Source organism: Coregonus lavaretus (assembly GCF_964263955.1).
Source record: "Coregonus lavaretus genome assembly, chromosome: 15".
Taxonomy (NCBI): Eukaryota; Metazoa; Chordata; class Actinopteri; order Salmoniformes; family Salmonidae; genus Coregonus; species Coregonus lavaretus.
Window position 1 is genome coordinate 50,554,025 of NC_140002.1, and position 21,880 is coordinate 50,575,904.

A 21,880-nucleotide genomic window follows, 5' to 3' on the forward strand; every position below is an offset into this window, starting at 1 on the left:
TGACCCTATTACTACACAGCTGATTGAAATAAGCAACTCATTGTCAGTAGTTCCGATGTGGATGTGGTGGAGGAGTCAGGCGCAGGACACAGAGGATACGTCCAAAAGACTTTAATAGTCCAAAGAGCAACAAACAAAACACGACCTCGAAAACAGACGGAGGCGAGGCACTTACGCAAACACGCGTAAACAATAATCCCAAACATAGACAGAGTGCAGACACGCAGCTCTGCACGACAGGCAGAAAATAACAACACACAATCAGACTAATGCAAAACAAGGAACTTATAAGACAAGTAATCAACACACAAATGGACACAGGTGTAAAAGACAGACAAAAGCAATCACACTACGAAACATAGAGCGGTGGCAGCTAGTACTCCGGGGACGGCGAACGCCGAAGCCTGCCCGAACCAGGAGGAGGAGCAGTCTCGGCAGAATCCGTGACAGTACCCCCCCCTTGACGCGCGGCTCCAGCCGTGCGCCGACCCCGGCCTCGGGGACGGCCAGGAGGACGCGGACCCGGGCGCGTGGGATGCCCACGGTGGAACTCAGTCAGGAGGGATGGATCGAGGATGTCCCTCCTGGGCACCCAGCACCGTTCCTCCGGACCGTACCCCTCCCACTCGGGATACTGGAGACCACTCATCCGGCACCTCGAGTCCAAGATGGTCCGGACCCTGTACGCCGGGGCCCCCTCGATGTCCAAAGGGGGCGGAGGGGTCTCTCCTATCTCATCTTCTTGGAGTGGGCCAGCTACCACCGGCCTGAGAAGAGACACATGGAACGAGGGGTTAATATTTTTGTACTCTATAGGCAGTTGTAACCTGTAACACACCTCGTTCAATCTTCTCAGGACTTTGAAGGGCCCCACAAACCGCCGACCCAGCTTCCGGCAGGGCAGGCGGAGGGGCAGGTTTCGAGTCGAGAGCCAGACTCGATCTCCCGGTGCGTACACCGGTCCCTCACTGCGGTGGCGATCGGCGCTCGCCTTTTGTTGACGGATGGCACGCTGCAGATGGACATGGGCAGCGTCCCACGTCTCCTCCGAGCGCCGAATCCACTCGTCCACCGCAGGGGCCTCGATCTGGCTCTTGTGCCATGGTGCCAGGACCGGCTGATAACCTAAAACACACTGGAAAGGTGTTAAATTGGTGGAGGAGTGGCGGAGAGAGTTCTGGGCCATCTCTGCCCAGGGGATGAACCTAGACCACTCCTCCGGCCGGTCCCGGCAATAGGACCTCAAAAACCTACCCACATCCTGGTTGACATGTTCCACCTGCCCATTGCTCTCTGGGTGGTACCCCGAGGTAAGGCTTACCGAGACCCCCAATCGTTCCATGAACGCCCCCCAAACTCTGGAGGTGAACTGGGGACCTCGGTCAGACACAATATCCTCGGGGACCCCATAGTGCCGGAACACATGGGTAAATAGGGCCTCAGCGGTTTGTAGGGCAGTAGGGAGACCCGGCATTGGAAGGAGACGACAGGCCTTGGAAAACCGATCCACAACGACCAAAATGGTGGTATTCCCCTGGGAGGGGGGTAGGTCGGTTACAAAATCCACCGATAGGTGGGACCATGGTCGTTGTGGAACGGGCAGGGGATGTAACTTACCCCTGGGCAAATGTCTAGGCGCCTTACACTGGGCACACACCGAGCAGGAGGAGACATAAACCCTCACATCCTTAGCTAACGTTGGCCACCAGTATTTCATGCTAAGACAGTGCACGGTCCGGCCAATACCTGGATGTCCAGAGGAGGGTGATGTATGAGCCCAATAAATAAGACGATCACAAACCTCGAGCGGAACGTACGTCCGCCCCACAGGACACTCGGGGGGAGTAGGGTCGGTACGCAGTGCCCGCACGATTTCCGCATCGACCTCCCATACCACCGGAGCCACCAAACAAGACTCCGGCAGTATGGAAGTAGGCTCGTTGGACCTCTCCTCTGTGTCATACCGCCGGGACAGGGCGTCTGCCTTACCATTCTGGGACCCTGGGATGTATGTGATCTTAAAAACAAACCGGGTTAGGAACATGTTCCACCTAGCCTGACGAGGGTTCAATCTCCTAGCTGCCCGGATGTACTCCAGGTTACGGTGATCAGTCAGAATGAGGAAAGGGTGTTGAGCCCCCTCAAGCCAATGCCTCCACACCTTTAGGGCCTGGACTACGGCTAACAGCTCCCTGTCCCCAACGTCATAGTTGTGCTCCGCCGAGCTGAGCTTCTTGGAGTAGAACACACAGGGGCGGAGTTTAGGTGGCGTGCCGGACCGTTGTGACAGGACTGCCCCAATACCGGTCTCGGACGCGTCTACCTCTACTTGGAATGGTAAAGAGGGATCCGGATGCGCCAGCACCGGGGCCGAGGTGAACAGGTTCTTCAGTTTGACAAATGCCCTGTCCGCCTCAGCCGACCACTGCAAACGAACCGGACCCCCCTTTAGCAGGGACGTAATGGGAGCTGCAACTTGTCCAAAACCCCGAATAAACCTCCGGTAGTAATTAGCAAAACCCAAGAACTGCTGCACCTCTTTTACAGTGGTTGGAGTTTGCCAATTACGCACGGCCGATACACGGTCTACCTCTATCTCCACACCAGACGCGGACAACCGATAACCCAAAAAGGAGACGGACTCCTGGAAGAACAGGCATTTCTCTGCCTTGACATACAAGTCATGCTCCAACAGTCTTCTCAACACTCGGCGCACCAGGGCTACATGCTCGGCTCGTGTAGAAGAGTACACTAGGATGTCGTCGATGTACACTACTACACCCTGCCCATGGATGTCCCGGAAAATCTCGTCAACAAAGGATTGGAAGACTGAAGGAGCATTCATTAACCCGTATGGCATGACGAGATACTCGTAATGACCCGAGGTGGTGCTAAATGCTGTTTTCCATTCATCCCCCTCCCTAATGCGCACCAGATTGTACGCGCTCCTGAGATCCAACTTTGTGAAGAACTGCGCTCCGCGTAACGATTCCGTCATAGTCGCAATCAGTGGAAGTGGGTAACTGTACTTAACTGTGATCTGATTGAGACTACGGTAATCAATACACGGGCGCAATCCCCCGTCCTTCTTCTTCACAAAGAAGAAACTTGAGGAAACCGGGGAAGTGGAGGACCGTATGTATCCCTGTGCCAAGGACTCGGCTATGTAAGTCTCCATAGCCGCTGTCTCCTCTTGAGACAGGGGATACACACGACTCCGTGGAAGAGCCGCTCCTGTTTGGAGATTTATCGCACAGTCCCCCTGTCTATGAGGAGGTAGCCGTGTTGCCCTCGATTTGCTGAACACAAGTCCTCATACTCAGGGGGAATGCGCAGTGCGGGCACTTGGTTCGGACTCTCTACCGAGGTCGCCCCTACGGAAACACCTAGACATCTCCCTACACACTGGGCAGACCACTCCATAAGAGCCCTCTGTTGCCACGCAATGGTAGGATCATGGGTGCTTAACCAGGGAAGCCCCAACACCACGGGGTACGCAGGAGAGTCAATCAGATAAAACTGAATGATCTCCTCATGACCCCCCTGCGTCGTCATCGTCAGTGGTGCTGTGACCTCCCTGATCAGGCCCGACCCCAACGGCCGGCTGTCTAAGGCGTGGACAGGAAATGGAGCTTCTACCGGCCGAAGGGGAATTCCTAACCTACAACAAAATGCCCGATCAATAAAGTTCCCAGCTGCGCCTGAATCTACTAGCGCCTTATGCTGGGAATGAGGTGCCACCTGTGGAAATCTCACAGGAATACTCATGTGACCAACAGAAAGCTCTGGGTAAGTGGGGCGCCTACTCACCTGAAATGACTCCCCAGTGCGTGACCTGTTGTCCCCTCTCCCAGGAGACCCTCCCCAGCACCTGGCCGCGGTGTGTCCTCCACGACCACAGTTGGTGCAGGGGATGGCCCCCCTCGGGTTCTCTCTCCTCCTCTCTCTAGCGCCAGCACCCCCGAGCTCCATGGGAATCGGCTCGGAGGTGCTGGAGGGTGGAATGGACGACCCCCACTCGGGACGTCCGCGGGTAGCCAGCAGGGTGTCTAGACGGATGGAAATGTCCACCAACTGGTCGAACGACAGGTTGGTGTCCCTGCAGGCCAGCTCACGACGAACGTCCTCTCGTAGGCTACACCGGTAGTGGTCGATGAGGGCCCTCTCATTCCACCCCGCATCCGCCGCTAGCGTCCGGAACTCCAGTGCGAACTCCTGTGCGCTCCTCTTCCCCTGTCGGAGGTGGAACAGACGCTCTCCCGCCGCTTTCCCCTCAGGTGGATGATCGAAGACAGCCCTGAAGCGGCAGGAGAACTCCGCGTAGGTGATGGTAGCGGCGTCTATTCCCCTCCATTCGGCGTTGGCCCACTCCAACGCCTTGCCGGATAGACAGGAGATGAGGGCGGAGACGCTCTCGTATCCCGAGGGCGCCGGGTGTATGGTGGCCAGGTAGAGTTCCACCTGCAGGAGGAATCCCTGACACCCGGCTGCAGAACCGTCATATGCCCTCGGGAGCGAGATCCGAATGCCACTGGGTTCCGGTGCTGAGAGAGGAGGACTGGCCGTTGGTGATGGGATGGTGTAAGAGTGCGTGGGCACCTCTCGAGTCACCAACCGGCGCAGAGTGTTGGACACCTCGTCCATGGCGGCCCCAAGTTGCCGGATCATGGTGTCTTGGTAGCTGATCCGGTCTTCCAGGGATTCGGGTGCCGCCGCTGTTCCTGCTGACTCCATAGTTTCGGTGTGTTGTTCTGTCAGTAGTTCCGATGTGGATGTGGTGGAGGAGTCAGGCGCAGGACACAGAGGATACGTCCAAAATACTTTAATAGTCCAAAGAGCAACAAACAAAACACGACCTCAAAAACAGACGGAGGCACTTACGCAAACACGCGTAAACAATAATCCCAAACATAGACAGAGTGCAGACACGCAGCTCTGCACGACAGGCAGAAAATAACAACACACAATCAGACTAATGCAAAACAAGGAACTTATAAGACAAGTAATCAACACACAAATGGACACAGGTGTAAAAGACAGACAAAAGCAATCACACTACGAAACATAGAGCGGTGGCAGCTAGTACTCCGGGGACGGCGAACGCCGAAGCCTGCCCGAACCAGGAGGAGGAGCAGTCTCGGCAGAATCCGTGACACTCATCATCAAGCTTTGATTATTTGAATCAGCTGTGTAGTGCTAGGGGGGTGAACCAAACATTTGATTAAACTGAATAAGAGATAAGTAAACATAGAAATAGAATAAGGATCTCTTTCTATGCCAGTAAATTGCAAAAATTATGTCTGGCCCGACTCATAAGGCATCACTCCAACTCCAACTTTATTTTTCTGCCCCAAGACTTACTACCCAGTGCTAACCTACAGTGAGGGGAAAAAAGTATTTGATCCCCTGCTGATTTTGTACGTTTGCCCACTGACAAAGACATGATCTGTATATAATTGTAATGGTAGGTTTATTTGAACAGTGAGAGAAAGAATAACAACAACAAAATCCAGAAAGACGCATGTCAAACATTTTATCAATTGATTTGCATTTTAATGAGGGAAATAAGTATTTGACCCCTCTGCAAAACATGACTTAGTACTTGGTGGCAAAACCCTTGTTGGCAATCACAGAGGTCAGACGTTTCTTGTAGTTGGCCACCAGGTTTGCACACATCTCAGGCGGGATTTTGTTCTACTCCTCTTTGTAGATCTTCTCCAAGTCATTAAGGTTTTGAGGCTGACGTTTGGCAACTCGAACCTTCAGCTCCCTCCACAGATTTTCTATGGGTTTAAGGTCTGGAGACTGGGTAGGCCACTCCAGGACCTTAATGTGCTTCTTCTTGAGCCACTCCTTTGTTGCCTTGGCTGTGTGTTTTGGGTCATTGTTATGCTGGAATACCCATCCACGACCCATTTTCAATGTCCTGGTTGAGGGAAGGAGGTTCTCACCCAAGATTTGACGGTACATGGCCCCGTCCATCATCCCTTTGATGCGGTGAAGTTGTCCTGTCCCCTTAGCAGAAAAACACCCCCAAAGCATAATGTTTCCACCTCCATGTTTGACGGTGGGGATGGTGTTCTTGGGGTCATAGGCAGCATTCCTCCTCCTCCAAACACGGCGAGTTGAGTTGATGCAAAAGAGCTCGATTTTGGTCTCATCTGACCACAACACTTTCACCCAGTTCTCCTCTGAATCATTCAGATGTTCATTGGCAAATTTCAGACGGCCCTGTATATGTGCTTTCTTGAGCAGGGAGACCTTGCGGGCGCTGCAGGATTTCAGTCCTTCACGGCGTAGTGTGTTACCAATTGTTTTCTTGGTGACTATGGTCCCAGCTGCCTTGAGATCATTGACAAGATCCTCCCGTGTAGTTCTGGGCTGATTCCTCACCGTTCTCATGATCATTGCAACTCCACGAGGTGAGATCTTGCATGGAGCCCCAGGCCGAGGGAGATTAACAGGTCTTTTGTGTTTCTTCCATTTGCGAATAATCGCACCAACTGTTGTCACCTTCTCACCAAGCTGCTTGGCGATGGTCTTGTAGCCCATTCCAGCCTTGTGTCCCTGACATCCTTGGAGAGCTCTTTGGTCTTGGCCATGGTGGAGAGTTTGGAATCTGATTGATTGATTGCTTCTGTGGACAGGTGTTTTTTATACAGGTAACAAACTGAGATTAGGAGCACTCCCTTTAAGAGTGTGCTCCTAATCTCAGCTCGTTACCTGTATAAAAGACACCTGGGAGCCAGAAATCTTTCTGATTGAGAGGGGGTCAAATACTTATTTCCCTCATTAAAATGCAAATCAATTTATAACATTTTTGACATGCGTTTTTCTGGATTTTGTTGTTGTTATTCTGTCTCACACTGTTCAAATAAACCTACCATTAAAATTATAGACTGATCATTTCTTTGTCAGTGGGCAAACGTACGAAATCAGCAGGGGATCAAATACTTTTTTCCCTCACTGTATAACTCCATTGTTTGTCTTAGCATCCTTAAGCTAATGCTGACAACAACTGTATTATTCTCTTTGCCAGGCAACGCTGCTGTGGTGAAGCCGTCTGAGGTGTGTGTCCACACCGCCAAGGTTATGGAGGACCTGCTGCCCGCTTACATAGACAAGGTAACACAGACGCACACACACACTAGGGGTGTGAACATTTAAACGAAATTGGGATCATTAACGTTAAGAAAAATCCCAAATGGACAAACAATGTAAAAAAAAAAATCCCCTCCACACAAAATGTCAATCATAGTGCAGCTGGCTCGCCTGCTCTTTCTCTTCGCTAATGACGCAAGTTTGTTTTCAGTCTTAGGTCTGTTGCGTGTAGAACGTCCTAGCCTATTCATTAATTATAGGCCCTGCTTTACTGAATTTGCAAGACATTGCAAGCCAAGAAATTGTGAAATACAGCATTCCATTGTGATATGTAGCTTTTGATTGCCGATAGATAGGCCTAGTGCACGGTTCTGACTCCGTCTGCCTGGTGGCCTACCGGCCTATACTGTGCCCCTCCCCTCTCTCTCCGTCCCTCGCTAGCTCGCTATGAAAGATGTAAGTGTTTGTGTTCTCGCGAGTACGGAAACTAATCAGTCACCTCCGTTCCAAAAATACTGAATCTTAGGAGTCGATTCCGAGCGGAAGATGTGTTTTCTTTCTACTAAATGTCTTGGTAAGGTATTTAACAAACTTTAAAGTACTTTTTTAGGAAAGAGTGGTCTGACTTTGCACGCAGGCAGCAGGCAGGCTGTGCGCAGGCAGCTCAAGATTATTTGATTGACAATTCTGGTCACCTAGTGATGGACGTTAGTCCCGCTTCAGAAATGGCATCCCTTTACAGACAAGTAAAATGCCTGTTCAATTGCACTTCGAAACCTTCTCGAGTGAAGGTTTAGTGTCGGCATTTAAAAAGCCGTAGTGTACCCTTACAGACAAACAATAATGCCGTAGCCGAGATGCTTTCAAGGGTATATGACTGTGGTAGATATTACTTCATTGCCCGGCCCTAGCAGTCACACCTTCGTAATAGGACCATTATTCAGCATTGTGAATTGACGTGGAATTTCATTATTTTTTTCTTATAGTTTTAACGGAAAACCAATAAAAGAATGGCTGTTTAAACTTTAAGCAAAATTGTCCATTTGTCACATCCATAGCACGCACACAGACACACACACACACAGACACACACACACAAACACACTTGCTATTCATACACACGTCACATCTCACTCTTTACTGCTCATAAGGTGGAACTGGTTGCTTTTTTGGAGGGGTGTACACCTGTTATAAACATACAGTACCTGTATCTTAGATACAGTATCTATCTATATAGATACCTGTGTATAACATGATGTATCTACCTGTATATAATAGTGTGTATCTACCTCCCTGTTGGGGTGGCAGGTAGCCTAGCGGGAAAGAGCGTTGGGCCAGTACCTGAAAGGTAGTTGGTTCGAATCCCCTAGGTGACAAATCTGTCGATGTGCCCTTGAGCAAGATACTTATCCCTAATTGCTCCTGTAAGTCGCTCTGGATAATAGCGACTGCTAAATGACGTAAAGGTATTTCTACGTAACCTGTATATAACAACATGCATAATGGGTTGTACCTGTAAATAACAATGTGTTTTTCCCTGCATCTCTAGGAGTTGTACCCGGTGGTGACAGGGGGTGTCTCAGAGACCCAGGAGTTGCTGCGTCAGCGGTTCGACCATGTGTTCTACACGGGGAACAGCATGGTGGGCAAACTGGTGATGGAGGCAGCAGCCAAACACCTCACCCCCGTTACCTTGGAGCTGGGGGGCAAGAGCCCCTGTTACATCGACAAGAACTGTGACATTCCCATCGCCTGCAGGTAAGAGAACACACACACAGATACAGAAACAAACAGATCTAACTCTCTTCTGTTTCTCGCCCTTGTCCTTTCCACTTCTCTGTCCTGTAGGCGTGTGACCTGGGGGAAGTATTCTAACTGTGGGCAGACATGTATCGCTCCAGACTACATCCTGTGTGAGCCCAGCATCCAGGACCGCGTGCTGGAGGAGATCAAGAAGTCCATCAAAGTACAAATCACTATGTTGGGAGTATAAAAAGGAGTATATATCTGCCTTCACTAACCAAGCTTTGAGTAGGATACATAAAGGTACTGACAGGCTTTTTCCTGACGTTTTTGTCCCACAAAACCAGTGCTCTCACAAGATTATCATCATTATAGACAGGTGGGTTGTTTAGCAACAAAACCGATGTGTGTGCAACTTTGGTGCAAAACAGACACCATTGGCTTAGAATCAAAGGAAATAAACAATATTTAGTCTCCAAATGTTTATTGAAAACATAAATACACTTGCACAGTAAGCACTTGTGATCTCTCAAATACATTGTTGCAGTTGTTGGTTAGCTAGCGAATTCTTGACATATTAGCATAGACGTGACATAAGTCAAAACACCTCAAAACAAGACATGGTATCAAGAATAAGATACATCTAACTGAAACAAGCCACCTACGATTTCCCACATTACAGCTTCTTGTCATAATTTTATTTCATAATTTTCATGACATTGTCTGGCAACCTGTCTATTATGTAATGTACTAAGATTGAAACGGTAAATATTGACCTTTAAAGTTGGTCATTTGTGTACATTTATTTTCCTCTCAGGCCTTCTACACAGAGGACCCCAAGACCTGCCCCGACTATGGACGCATCATCAACCAGCGCCACTTCAAACGCATCATGGCCATGACAGAGGACAGCACCATCGCTATAGGAGGGGAAAGTGACGAGTCAACGTGCTACATAGGTACTACTTATGACAGGCATAATGCTACATAGGTACTACTTATGACAGGCATAATGATACATACTTGTAGGTATCACTTTTCCAATCAAAACTGCCTCATCTCCTTCCAATATTTGTAGCTGACTAGAGACACTATTCAATCTCCATCTTTACAATTTGTTGTTTGTTTGTTTTGCCTTTTGTTTTCCTTTCAGATGCTTTCTGTAAGCGCTATACAAGTTGAATAAGTTATTATTATTAGTATGACAGTCATAGGTCTCCATAGGTACCACATACATTACAGGCCCATGGTTATTATATACACAAACAAATCCCACTACATTATTTAGTACCAAGCAGTTTGTTTTAGTGGTAAGCCCTTATTTGTAGATCTAGTTTATGTATATCTATGCTCCACACAGCTCCCACAGCACTCCTATGGGGTCAAAGTTGGTTTCCCATCTTGTTGATGTATATCTATTCCCACCACATACCCTACAGTTGGTTACCCTGACACATCTAGTTGTGTATGCTCCCCTCCTCAGCTCCTACAGTACTGCTATGGGCTTAAAGTTGGTTTCCCATCTAGTTGACCTCTATATTAAAGTAATGCTGGACTGTCGTTTCTCTTTGCTTATTTGAGCTGTTTTTGCCATAACATGGACTTGGTCTTTTACCAAATATGGCTATCTTCTGTATACCACCCCTACCTTGTCACAACACAACTGATTGGCTCAAACGCATTAAGAAGGAAAGAATGCATGTCAATTGAATGCATGTCAATTAACAAGGCACACCTGTTAATTGACATGCATTCCAGATTACTACCTCATGAAGCTGATTGAGAGAATGTCAAGAGTGTGCAAAGCTGTCATCAAGGCAAAGGGTGGCAACTTTGAAGAATCTAAAAAAACTTTTTTGGTTACTACATGATTCCATATGTGTTATTTCATAGTTTCGATGTCTTAACTATAATTCTACAATGTAGAAAATAGTACAAATAAAGAAAAACCCTTGAATGAGTAAGTGTGTCCAAACTTTTGACTGGTACTGTATATATTCTCCCCTACTCAGCCCCTACAGTGCTGCTATGGGGTTAACTGGTTTCCCTGACACATCTAGTTCATCCATATCTATGCTCGCCCCTCCTCAGCTCCGACAGTGCTGAAGGACGTGCAGGTGAACTCCAAGGTGATGCAGGAGGAGATTTTTGGTCCCCTGCTACCCATCCTGACGGTCAGTGGAGTGGACGAGGCAATCAACTTCATCAACAAGGGAGAGAAACCCCTCGCCCTCTATATCTTCTCACCTGATGACAAGGTAACTACTCATACATATAGAGAACACACAAGCACATGCTCAGCAACTGTTTCTTTTCAAAACAATAGTGGTGGGCAGTTTTTTAATTATCTCTCTCTATAGGTGATTAAAAAAATGATAGCAGAGACCTCTAGTGGAGGAGTGTTGGCTAATGACTGTCTTGTGCACTACTCTCTCAGTGCACTACCCTTCGGTGGAGTGGGTGAGTAGGGCTCACTATATAACACACAAACATAAAATTGCTATTTCACACAGTCAAATAAAATACAATTAATGCAAATAGTCTGGGTAGCCATGATTAGCTGTTCAGGAGTCTTATGGCTTGGGGGTAGAAGCTGTTAAGAAGCCTTTTGGACTTGGCGCTCCAGTACCGCTTGCCGAGCGGTAGCAGAGAGAACAGTCTATGACTAGGGTGGCTGGAGTCTTTGACAATTTTTAGAGCCTTCCTCCGACACCGCCTGGTATAGAGGTCCTGGATGGCAGGAAGCTTGGCCCCAGTGATGTACTGGGCCGTACGCACTACCCTCTGTAGTGCCTTGCGGTCGGAGGCCGAGCAGTTGCCATACCAAGCGGTGATGCAACCAGTCAGGATGCTCTCGATGGTGCAGCTGTAGAACATTTTGAGGATCTGAGGACCCATGCCAAATCTTTTCAGTCTCCAGAGGGGAAATAGGCTTTGTCGTGCCCTCTTCACGACTGTCTTGGTGTGTTTGGACCATGATATAGTTTGTTGGTGATGTGGACACCAAGGAACTTGAAGCTCTCAACCTGTTCCACTACAGCCCTGTCGATAAGAAAGGGGCCGTGCTCAGTCCTCTTTTTATTCCTGTAGTCCACAATCATCTCCTTTGTCTTGATCACGTTGAGGGAGAGGTTGTTATCCTGGCACCACACGGCCAGGTCTCTGACCTGCTCCCTATAGGCTGTCTCATCATTGTCTGTGATCAGGCCTACCACTGTTGTGTTGTCGGCAAACTTAATGATGGTGTTGGAGTCGTGCCTGGCCATGCAGTCATGGGTGAACAGGGAGTACAGGAGGGGACTGAGCACGCACCCCTGAGGGGCCTCTGTGTTGAGGATGTGTTGTTACCTACCCTTACCACCTGGGGGTGGACCGTCAGGAAGACCATGATCCAGTTGCAGAGGGAGGTGTTTAGTCCCAGGGTCCTTAGCTTAGTGATGAGCTTTGAGGGCACTCTGGTGTTGAACGCTGAGCTGTAGTGAATTAATAGCATTCTCAAGTAGGTGTTTCTCTTGTCCAGGTGGGAAAGGGCAGTGTGGAGTGCAGTAGAGAATGCCTCATCTGGGGATCTGTTGGGGCGGTATGCAAATTGGAGTGGGTCTAGGGTTTCTGGGATAATGGTGTTGATGTGAGCCATGACCAGCCTTTCAAAGCACTTCATGGCTACAGACGTCAGTGCTACGGGTCGGTAGTCATTTAGGCAGGTTACCTTAGTGTTCTTGGGCACAGGGACTATGGTGATCTGCTTGAAACAAGTTGGTATTACAGACTCAGTCAGGGACATGTTGAAAATGTCAGTGAAGACACTTTCCAGTTCTTCAGCGCATGCTCGGAGTACACGTCCTGGTAATCCGTCTGGCCCTGCGGCCTTGTGAATATTAACCTGCTTAAAAGTCTTACTCACATCGGCTACGGAGAGCGTGATCACATAGTCATCCGGAACAGCTGATGCTCTCATGCATGCTTCAGTGTTGCTTGCCTCGAAGCGAGCATAGAAGTGATTCAGCTCATCTGGTAGACTTGTGTCACTGGGAAGCTCACGGCTGTGCTTCCCTTTGTAGTCTGTAATAGTTTTCAAGCCCTGCCACATCCGACGAGCGTCAGAGCCGGTGTAGTACGATTCAATCTTAGTCCTGTATTGACTCTTTGCCTGTTTGATGGTTCGTCGGAGGGCATAGCAGGATTTCTTATAAGCGTCCGGGTTAGAGTCCCGCTCCTTGAAAGCGGCAGCTCTACTGTTTAGCTCAGTGCGGATGTTGCCTGTAATCCATGGCTTCTGGTTGGGGTATGCACGCACGGTCACTGTGGGGACGACGTCATCGATGCACTTATTGATGAAGCCAGTGACTAATGTGGTGTACTCCTCAATGCTATCGGAAGAATCCCGTAACATATTCCAGTCTGTGCTAGCAAAACAGTCCTGTAGTTTAGCATCTGCGTCATCTAACCACTTCCTTATTAACCAAGTCACTGGTGCTTCCTGCTTTAGTTTTTGCTTATAAACTGTAATCAGGAGGATAGAGTTATGGTCAGATTTGCCAAATGAGAAGGGATATGTGTGATTGACTGTTCTACATGTTTCCCCCTGTAGGTAACAGTGGTATGGGCAGCTACCACGGCAAGTTCAGCTTTGACAACCTGAGCCACCTGAGGGGCTGTCTTATCAAGCAGCTGAAGATGGAGGGGGTTAACGACGTGCGCTACCCGCCCCATACTGCCAAGAAGCTGTTCTGGGCACGCTTCTTCATCCTCAAAAATCCTGACCTGGGGTGGTTAGGCCGCATGGCGCTACTCGCTATCATCGCGGTGGTGGCTGCTGTGGTGCTACAGGTTAGAGGGACGGAGGAAAGGATGGGGGGGGGGGGGTGCTGGGATGGATAGGATGCTGAGGGAGGAAGGATGAAAAGAGGGAGGGATGGGAAAGGGAGAGAGAGAGAGAGAGATGATGGAATAGAGGGATTAAGAGGGAAAGGTAAAAAGAGATTAGAGTATGAGTGCCTAGATTTGGGAATTTTAGATTGAGTTTCACTGATTGGTGGATGTTTGTGTTTCTGTGTTTCTTCAGAGATATCTTCAGTGAGATCAAACAAGTACTTCAGGCCTGATGTTACTCTGGTGACCCGCTGGACCCTGGAACAGAGTTGGGCCTAAAAGCGCTAAATGAACTTTGACCCGGATAAGTTTCTGTCTACTTCTAGATAATAACCGTCCGTAACCATAGTAATGTCAGGCTCACCCTTTAACCCCTCCGTCACCATGACAGTGAGAGAGTGGCTCCAATAACCTTTATTAGAATTATTATGCAATTCTGCATGAAGCCGTTTTAGAAGGATTAGCTTGCTAACGCTAACTAACATTAGCTAGCAGCAACAGATTTTATGAATGTGATCTTTTAATCTGATTTATGGCACTTTAATCAGTGTAATATTATGTTAATTTCTTAGTTAAACCTGTCTGCACAGGTTGTCTGTTTTTGTTTTAAAGCCTTAAAACGTTGAAATGTTTGCTGCTTATTAACTTTTTGGATAATGTATCAAAAGAAACAATGCAGAACTCTTATGTCCAGTTATAACTTGTTATAACTTTTATATCACTGTGCCATGAAGCAGCATAACTGACCTATATGCAAGGTTTTCTAAGGATTGAATAAATCCCTTTTATATGAATGAATAATCATGAAGTATTGTGCGTTAATACTGTACTACTATTACGCATGCTTGTATGTTTCAGTCAGCCTCAGAGAAGCCAACTCAAGTTCTGTTATCATTTCAACTGTTAGAAAGAGATTGCAATGGAGATGTCTTTTATTTGAAGTAGAACTTTAACATTCCCTGTCAGTGAGTTACATTCACACTATGTGCCTGAAACAAAACCAGATAACCAATCAGGTACCTTTCGAGAATTCCACCTTGCATTTCACAAGAGTTTTTAAAATATTTGCCTGCAGAACTTCTATTCAATAGCTCAGGATGTAACAAAGTATGACAACTACTATGTCTGAGAAACAATGAAGGAGTAACAGCGTATCATTTCAATGTTTTTGTATTGCCATCAGAGTATTCCCATGGCATTAATCTATTGAGATTGTAATAAATCTGTTTTAATGTGTTTCACTTATTGATTGTGGTTGTGTTATTGATAGGGAATGAGAGGAATATCCAGTGGCGATTTTAGCATGTAAATCTTGGTGGGGCAAACTCAACATAATTTTTTTTAGATGCATGCCAGCAAAGCCACTATAAAACACAACACTAAACAATACATGAATTGCACTATAACGGTGACAAACGGTGCCCACAAACTGTTAGGGCCTACATAAAGCTGTCCCAACAGCAGAGCTTTCTTTTCAGCCCATGGAGTGGATCCTTACCACTGCTACACCTGGCTGCCAAAGGAGCCTTGTCTGGCTGTGAAACAGTTCATTCAGACTAATTTACTCCCTTTTTAAAAAACATAGCTGATCTGGCTGACTTGCTTAAACAAATGTGGTTTCTACTGACAATTGAGATGTACAAACTATGGCATAAGGGAACGACGAGCGCATAAGAGGCAATCTGTAATTTCAATTAAGACATTAATGAGCGAGCTAAGACGGACGTAGTCAATATAACTATTTGTTCAGCACTTTTTAAATGTATAGCGACAGAATTCAGAACTAGGGCAGTTCTTACAGTATTCTCCCTGTACACCAAGTCAGAACCGTAGGATAAATTAAAGGGGGCATATAAGCAGACAACGAAAGCTCTTACAATATTCGATGATGACATTTCCCTAAAACAGGCTATAGGCTACATGTGCACCACCAAGTCAGAACAGTATGCTAAGTTATGAGGGGGAAAGGGCCCAAATTATTAGGGTGAGGCACATGGGCTACTAACAGCTTACTACACAACATACACTTAGTATTACTTTCTTGGCTACAGTATACATGTCTCCCTGGCATATTACATAATTTATGAAGCAGCATACAAGACATTTTTGGACTCACCTTGTGCTGTGCTCACTTGAACAGGAAGGTGGCGCAGTGGTCCTTCTTGTGGGCAAATGTTGTCATCAAACTTTGTCATCAAAGTCTGGCATTCTCTGGATTTATGGTGCTTTCAAGACAACTGGGAAGGTCGAATCATGATGTCAGTGATCTTCGGGTCGGAGCTCTAGAAAGAGGCCCGACTTCCCGACTTCAAATTCCGAGTTGGATGACCGTTCCAAACGTATTTTCCCAGTCAGAGCTAATTTTTTTCCTGAGATCCCAGTTGTCTTGAACTCACTGAAGTCTGAGATTTCCCAGTTCCGAGTTTCCAGTTGTTTTGAACTCGGCAGAAGTCATGCTGGACTGACAGCATGGCCAATGTATTCAACATTTTCTGGCCCATGGTGTTGCATGTGAATGTTTATCCTTTTAAGCTTGGAAAAGACACCCTTAAACTCAGACTTGGACCACACATCCTCTCCACCGTATAGCAGGCTAGTGATTGCTAACTCTTGCAGTTAGCCACTGATTCCTTCCAAACCACACATTGTTGAATTTGCGATTTCCAACTTGTGTAATGTTTATGTCCAATGGCCGATGAGCACCGATATGTTTTATCTATAATTTCTCTTCATATGACAAGGCTTGAAATGGATTTCCAGTAGATTGCCGACTTGATTCATGATGATGACTGCTTGTCTAGCTTGCTAGCTAAGATTTTGAAAGTATGATGTTGACATGATCAGTCCAATCAAAGCTATGGTAGATATGTGATTTGACATTACCAACCCCTAAGCTCTGTATTTTCCGCTGGCTGACCCACCACCAAAGAAAGCACTGAGCTAGGCTGAAACACCTGCATTTTGGTGGTGCCTTACTCAAGAAAGCAAAAAATAGACCATGTTTGTATGCGGCTTTATTAACTCAATTATTTATTTATTTTTTTACATTGTTTGCAAACTGATATGTGACAAGTATTGTTATTATTATTCTATATATATTTTTCTAAACAGGTGGGGCTCAAAACAGGTGGGGCACTGGGAATATCAGATGTTCGGGTTTCTAAATAGACCCCAGATGTCAGTAGGACATTCCATTAGTGTGGAATGACCAATATGGCCAATAGGTGTCACCGTTGCTCTAACTACTTGACTACAACTTTGAAGAAACCTGCCAGTAGTTTTTCTCTCCACCTTCTCTGTCTCTCTACCTCCCTCTTTATCAGCCCCCCCCCCCCCCCCCCCCCCCCCCTCACTTCTTCACTCTCCCTCCCTCACTATCTCTCCCTTTCTTCATCTCTATCTATCACCCCGTCTCTCAGGTGGAGGGTCAGAGTGTGTTTTCATTAGTGTATGTCTCTATACGGCTCCTGGGAGTGTGAGAGAGTGGTAGTCATGGATTTCGCTCTTCACCTCTCCACTCTGCTCTCTGTTCTCACCCACTGCTCAGGTAAGACATTTGAGGTTGGTGTGGTTGTGTATTTCTATAAATGATCAGGACTTGAATAGCAAAAAGACTAAAGACTTCAGTTACACAGTATGGTGTTGAAGTTTGATACCTTGATTACTACTGTATGGTAATTGTACTGTATGTCAATATCCCACACATCTATACAAAATCTAACTGTAGCTGATACTGTCTAAATAAATATTTCTGATCCTCATAATCTGGGAAAGCTGTGGTCTGTTTGACGGTCTGTCTGTCTACCTGCCTGTCTCTCTGCCTGCATGCTTGTCTGCCAACCTGGTCTGCCTGCCTCTCTGTCTGTCTGCTTTCCTGTCCACTTATCCATCCATCCATCCATCCATCCATCCATCCATCTATCTATCTATCTATCTATCTATCTATCTATCTATCTATCTATCTATCTATCTATCTATCTATCTTTCTTATCTATCGATGATGGTGCCAAGAGTCTCAGGTGTGACCGGAGGAAATAACAGTTTTGGCCGTTCTTTCTAACAGGAGAGCTTTATTAAAGCCACAATACTCCCTCGGCCATTACTGCACTGCTTCCTCTAATTGTCCTCTTTGTGTGCATCCCAAATGGCACCCTATTCACTATAGGCCCATAGGGCTCTGGTCAAATGTAGTGCACTATTTAGGGAATAGAGTGCCATTTGGGACGCAGCCTTGGTCATTACGGTTATTAACTTCTAATGGTCCCGTGATTATTCCTAGTGTTTGTGTAACCTCTGATGTGTCCTCAGTTTGTGTTTCTGCCACCTATTCATGCAGAGCTCCATTGATTCTCATTAATGCTGAAATATCAATCATTACTTTGTCACTGGTTAAAGGTCCAATGCAGCCATTTTGATCTCAATATCAAATCATTTCTCCATCCCACCAAAACAGGCTTAAATTTCAGGCAGTCTTTTCAAACAGCTCTTACATTAAAAAGGGCACTATCATAATTTTCACAGTATTACTCATAGTGTGAAAGTATATATAAAACAGTTTTTGACTGCACCGGGCCTTTAACCTGATCCATCTCGGACATCCGGTTGTATTGTCCCTGAATAATATCATGAAGCTCCTATCCTATCAGTCACACTTTGTAAGGCACTTCTCACAGAATATTCAATCATATAGAGTTTACAGAAGTTCTGTGGTCAATTTAATTTTCTCCTGCAGCCACATCAACTCTATTGTTTGTTGACATGCCAGACATACATACATACTGCCGGAATGGCAGAGAAATATTTTGAATTAGTGCGGAGGTGAAATAGGGTCAGACTCAGTAATATGAGATCTCACCATCATCTCATTATGATCATGATCTCTGTGTGTGTGTGTGTGTGTGTGTGTGTGTCTGTGTGCAGGTCAGGCCGTAGGCTTGCTGACTATTCTGTGGGTATTAGAGCGTGGTAAAGTCAGATAAATGAATAATAGTCTCAGTTAATAACTAGAGAAAACAGGGAGTGTGTGTGTGCGCGCATGTGTGCCCTTTGGAGCTTTACTGAGTGCACTTCTCTTCCAGCTCAGTGGTGTTACAAGAGCCAGTACTCCTGTGACAACACATGCAGAGGTAAAATAACCCGTACACACACACACACACATCTTATCTTCTCTCCACATGGGAGTTCACCTCAAAACTCCTCACCTACCACTTTCTCAGCACTGATCTAAATTCAGCACCATACGATATACACTCACCGGTCAGTTTATTAGGTACACCACCCGTTCTCAAGAATGGATCACTCCTACAGACAGTGAGTCACGTCGCTGTGGCTTGCTATATAAAGCAGACAGGCATTGAGGCATTCAGTTACTGTTCGATTGAACGTTAGAATGGGCAAAACGAGTGACAGGCGCGCCGGATCCAGTATCTCAGAAACGGCTGTCCTCCTGGGCTTTTCATGTGCGACAGTGTCTAGGGTTTACCGAGAATGGTGCGACATGACAAAAAACCTACAGTAAGTGGCAGTCTTGTGGGCGAAAAACAGTTTGTTGATGAGAGGTCGAAAGAGAATGGCAAGAATCGTGCAAGCTAACAGTCGTGCCACAAACAGTCAAATAACGGCGCAGTACAACAGTGGTGTGCAGAGCGGCTTCTCGGAATGCAGAACTCGTCGGTCCTTGTCACGGATGGGCTATAGCAGCAGATGACCACACCAGGTTCCACTCCTATCAGATAAAAACAAGAAGAAGCGGCTCCAGTGGGCACGCGATCACCAACACTGGACAATTGAGGAGTGGGAAAACATTGCCTGGTCCGACCAATCCAGGTTCCTGTTGTGTCATGCTGATGACAGTCAGGATTTGGCGTAAGCAGCATGATTCCATGGACCCATCCTGCCTGGTGTCAACAGTACAGGCTGGTGGCGGTGGTGTAGGGAATGTTTTCCTGGCACACGTCCCTTGATACCAATTAAGGAACGAACGTTTACGACACCTTGTAGAATCCATGCCCCGAATAATTCAGGCTGTTCTGGAGGCAAAGGAAGTCCGACCTGGTACTAGATAAACCGAATAAACTGGCCGGTGAGGGTATATCACCATATTGTATCGTCACCATCATCACCTTACGATATACCCTCACCATCTCACACCACACTGAATACTTTCTGTTGCTGAACCAATACCCACTATATACAAAAGGAAACTAAACTGAGTTGTGTTGTATTGTTTCAGACCCTAGTCGGTGGCCAGGCCTGTTCCCTGACTGTGGCGGTCTGCGTCAGTCTCCCATAAACATTGTGACAAACCATGTCCAGGCCAACCACTCCCTGTCACCTTTGACCTTCTACGGTCATCACAACATTCTCAACATCACTGTTGAGAACATGGGGCATTCTGGTTAGAACTCTCAGAACCTCTCTTCTAAATCTAGAATGTTCTTTATACCATCATGACCTCTGATCCCAGTATTGAATGTTCTTGAACTCTAGACCTTTTTACAGTATCCTGGAATGGTCTCCAAACATTATATCCTCACTGCCAGAACACCCTAGAAAATACTCCAAGAATGTAACCTAGTTTATAATTAATGTCTGTCATTAAAAATGTTATTGCCAATAGTTGTAAAACTAAGAGGTTAGAGTATTGTGCTCCTCCAGTGACCCTGGATCAGCTCTTCCTGCTAAATATCATTCACAGAAATGACGACGGCACGGAATACAGAAATCTGACACTAGACTGGCTCTCTCTGTCCTCCTCCAGCCCACTTCTCCCTGCCTTCGTCGGTGCAGGTCAGTGGAGGGGGTCTGGCAGGTCGGTACCGGGCCATTCAGTTCCACCTGCACTGGGGTGTGGACGCTGGGCCTGGGTCCGAACACACTGTTGACGGAGAACACTATCCCATGGAGGTAAACCCTGAGGCGGGGAATAACCATGTGGTACTATTACAACATCTATTCTGTCTCCCTGTCGATTCTCTTCTCTATCTTTCCCTCTCTCTCTCTAGTTGCACATTGTTCACATCAAGGAGCCATACAGTAGTCTAGAGGAGGCTGAGCATGACAAATCTGGTATAGCGCTGCTCGCCTTCCTGTTCGAGGTACTGATCAGCCACTTAACTCATACAAATTCCAATTCAAATCCAGTGGCAAATTCAACACATTTCTCTAATATCAGTGTTGTGTTGTTCCAAGGAGTCCAATGATGATCACCATCACTACAACTCTCTTATAGAAGCCCTGGGAAGAGTTCAGAATAACGGTAAGAGTAACTCGACATACCATTTTCACACTATCCTACCAATCTGAACCAGCAAGGTTCCAGCAACTATGGTACTACCAGTACAGTTTAGTTCAGCTGGGCTAGGCTTAGAAGTGTGAAAATGGTATTAGAGCCATACAGTGTATTCTCCCCTCTCCTCTCTCCTCTCCCCTCACCCTTCCCTCTACAGGGAATCAAAGCACAGTCCCAGGGTTCCGACTCTGTGACATCATTCCCCCCTCACATGATCTGCATGACTACTATCGATACGTGGGCTCCATGACGACACCAGGCTGTGAGCAAGCGGTTGTTTGGACGCTGTTCCACAGGACCATCCCTGTCAGCAACAGACAGGTAGGGGGTAAAAGTGACTGGGGTTAGAGGTCACTGGGGTTAGGCTCAGGGTCAGAGTGGGGTCTTTCAGAGATGCTGACTACATGAGGTCAGCAGAAATCCTGACCCTTTCTCTCCTCCCACCATGATTCCTTCCCTTCTCATCTCCTCTCTAGCTGGTGTCAGTAGCTCAGCAGGCTCAGTTCTGGACGGGTCAGCCCATGACAGGGATCTTCCGGCCCGTCCAGCCTCTGAACGGCAGAACTGTGTACCGGTCGGCAACCAGCCCTGTCCAGCCTGGTCTCATCACTGTGTGGCTGTATGTTCTTCAGTCTGTACTGGGGAGGGCACTGGCGTAAAGTACTTAAGTAAAAATGCTTAGTTTGTAAAGATGTTGGAGTGTGCCCCTGGCTAGCCGTAAATAAATAAAAAATAAAATAAAATGTTGTCGTCTGGTTTGCTTAATATAAGGAATTTGAAATGATTTATACTTTTACTTTTGATACTTAAGTATAATTTATCAATTAAATGTACTTTTGATACTTAAGTATATTTAAAACCAAATATTTTTAC

General features: G+C 46.8%; 2 protein-coding genes across 2 annotated transcripts in view; both read left to right on the top strand.

Annotated features, from left to right (window-relative positions):
• The window catches only part of LOC311142552 (aldehyde dehydrogenase family 3 member A2-like), a 29,941-nt gene extending 14,984 nt beyond the window's left edge, over positions 1 to 14,957 (top strand). Inside the window, exons 4-11 of the mRNA XM_084178230.1 lie at positions 7,040 to 7,125; positions 8,651 to 8,859; positions 8,950 to 9,067; positions 9,662 to 9,803; positions 10,936 to 11,102; positions 11,205 to 11,304; positions 13,436 to 13,674; positions 13,910 to 14,957. Coding sequence (XP_084034356.1) covers positions 7,040 to 7,125; positions 8,651 to 8,859; positions 8,950 to 9,067; positions 9,662 to 9,803; positions 10,936 to 11,102; positions 11,205 to 11,304; positions 13,436 to 13,674; positions 13,910 to 13,924 — 1,076 coding nt within the window. The 3' untranslated portion in view covers positions 13,925 to 14,957. The remainder of the gene's footprint in view (positions 1 to 7,039; positions 7,126 to 8,650; positions 8,860 to 8,949; positions 9,068 to 9,661; positions 9,804 to 10,935; positions 11,103 to 11,204; positions 11,305 to 13,435; positions 13,675 to 13,909) is intronic.
• A 2,251-nt stretch (positions 14,958 to 17,208) lies between these two features.
• Positions 17,209 to 21,666, top strand: ca4c (carbonic anhydrase IV c; the record flags this gene model as incomplete). Its single annotated transcript, XM_084178962.1, has 7 exons — positions 17,209 to 17,263; positions 19,949 to 20,113; positions 20,477 to 20,622; positions 20,721 to 20,813; positions 20,908 to 20,974; positions 21,165 to 21,328; positions 21,484 to 21,666. 7 exons carry the CDS (start codon positions 17,209 to 17,211, stop codon positions 21,664 to 21,666), a joined length of 873 nt encoding a protein of 290 aa, XP_084035088.1.
• Between the last annotated feature and the right edge of the window lie 214 nt (positions 21,667 to 21,880).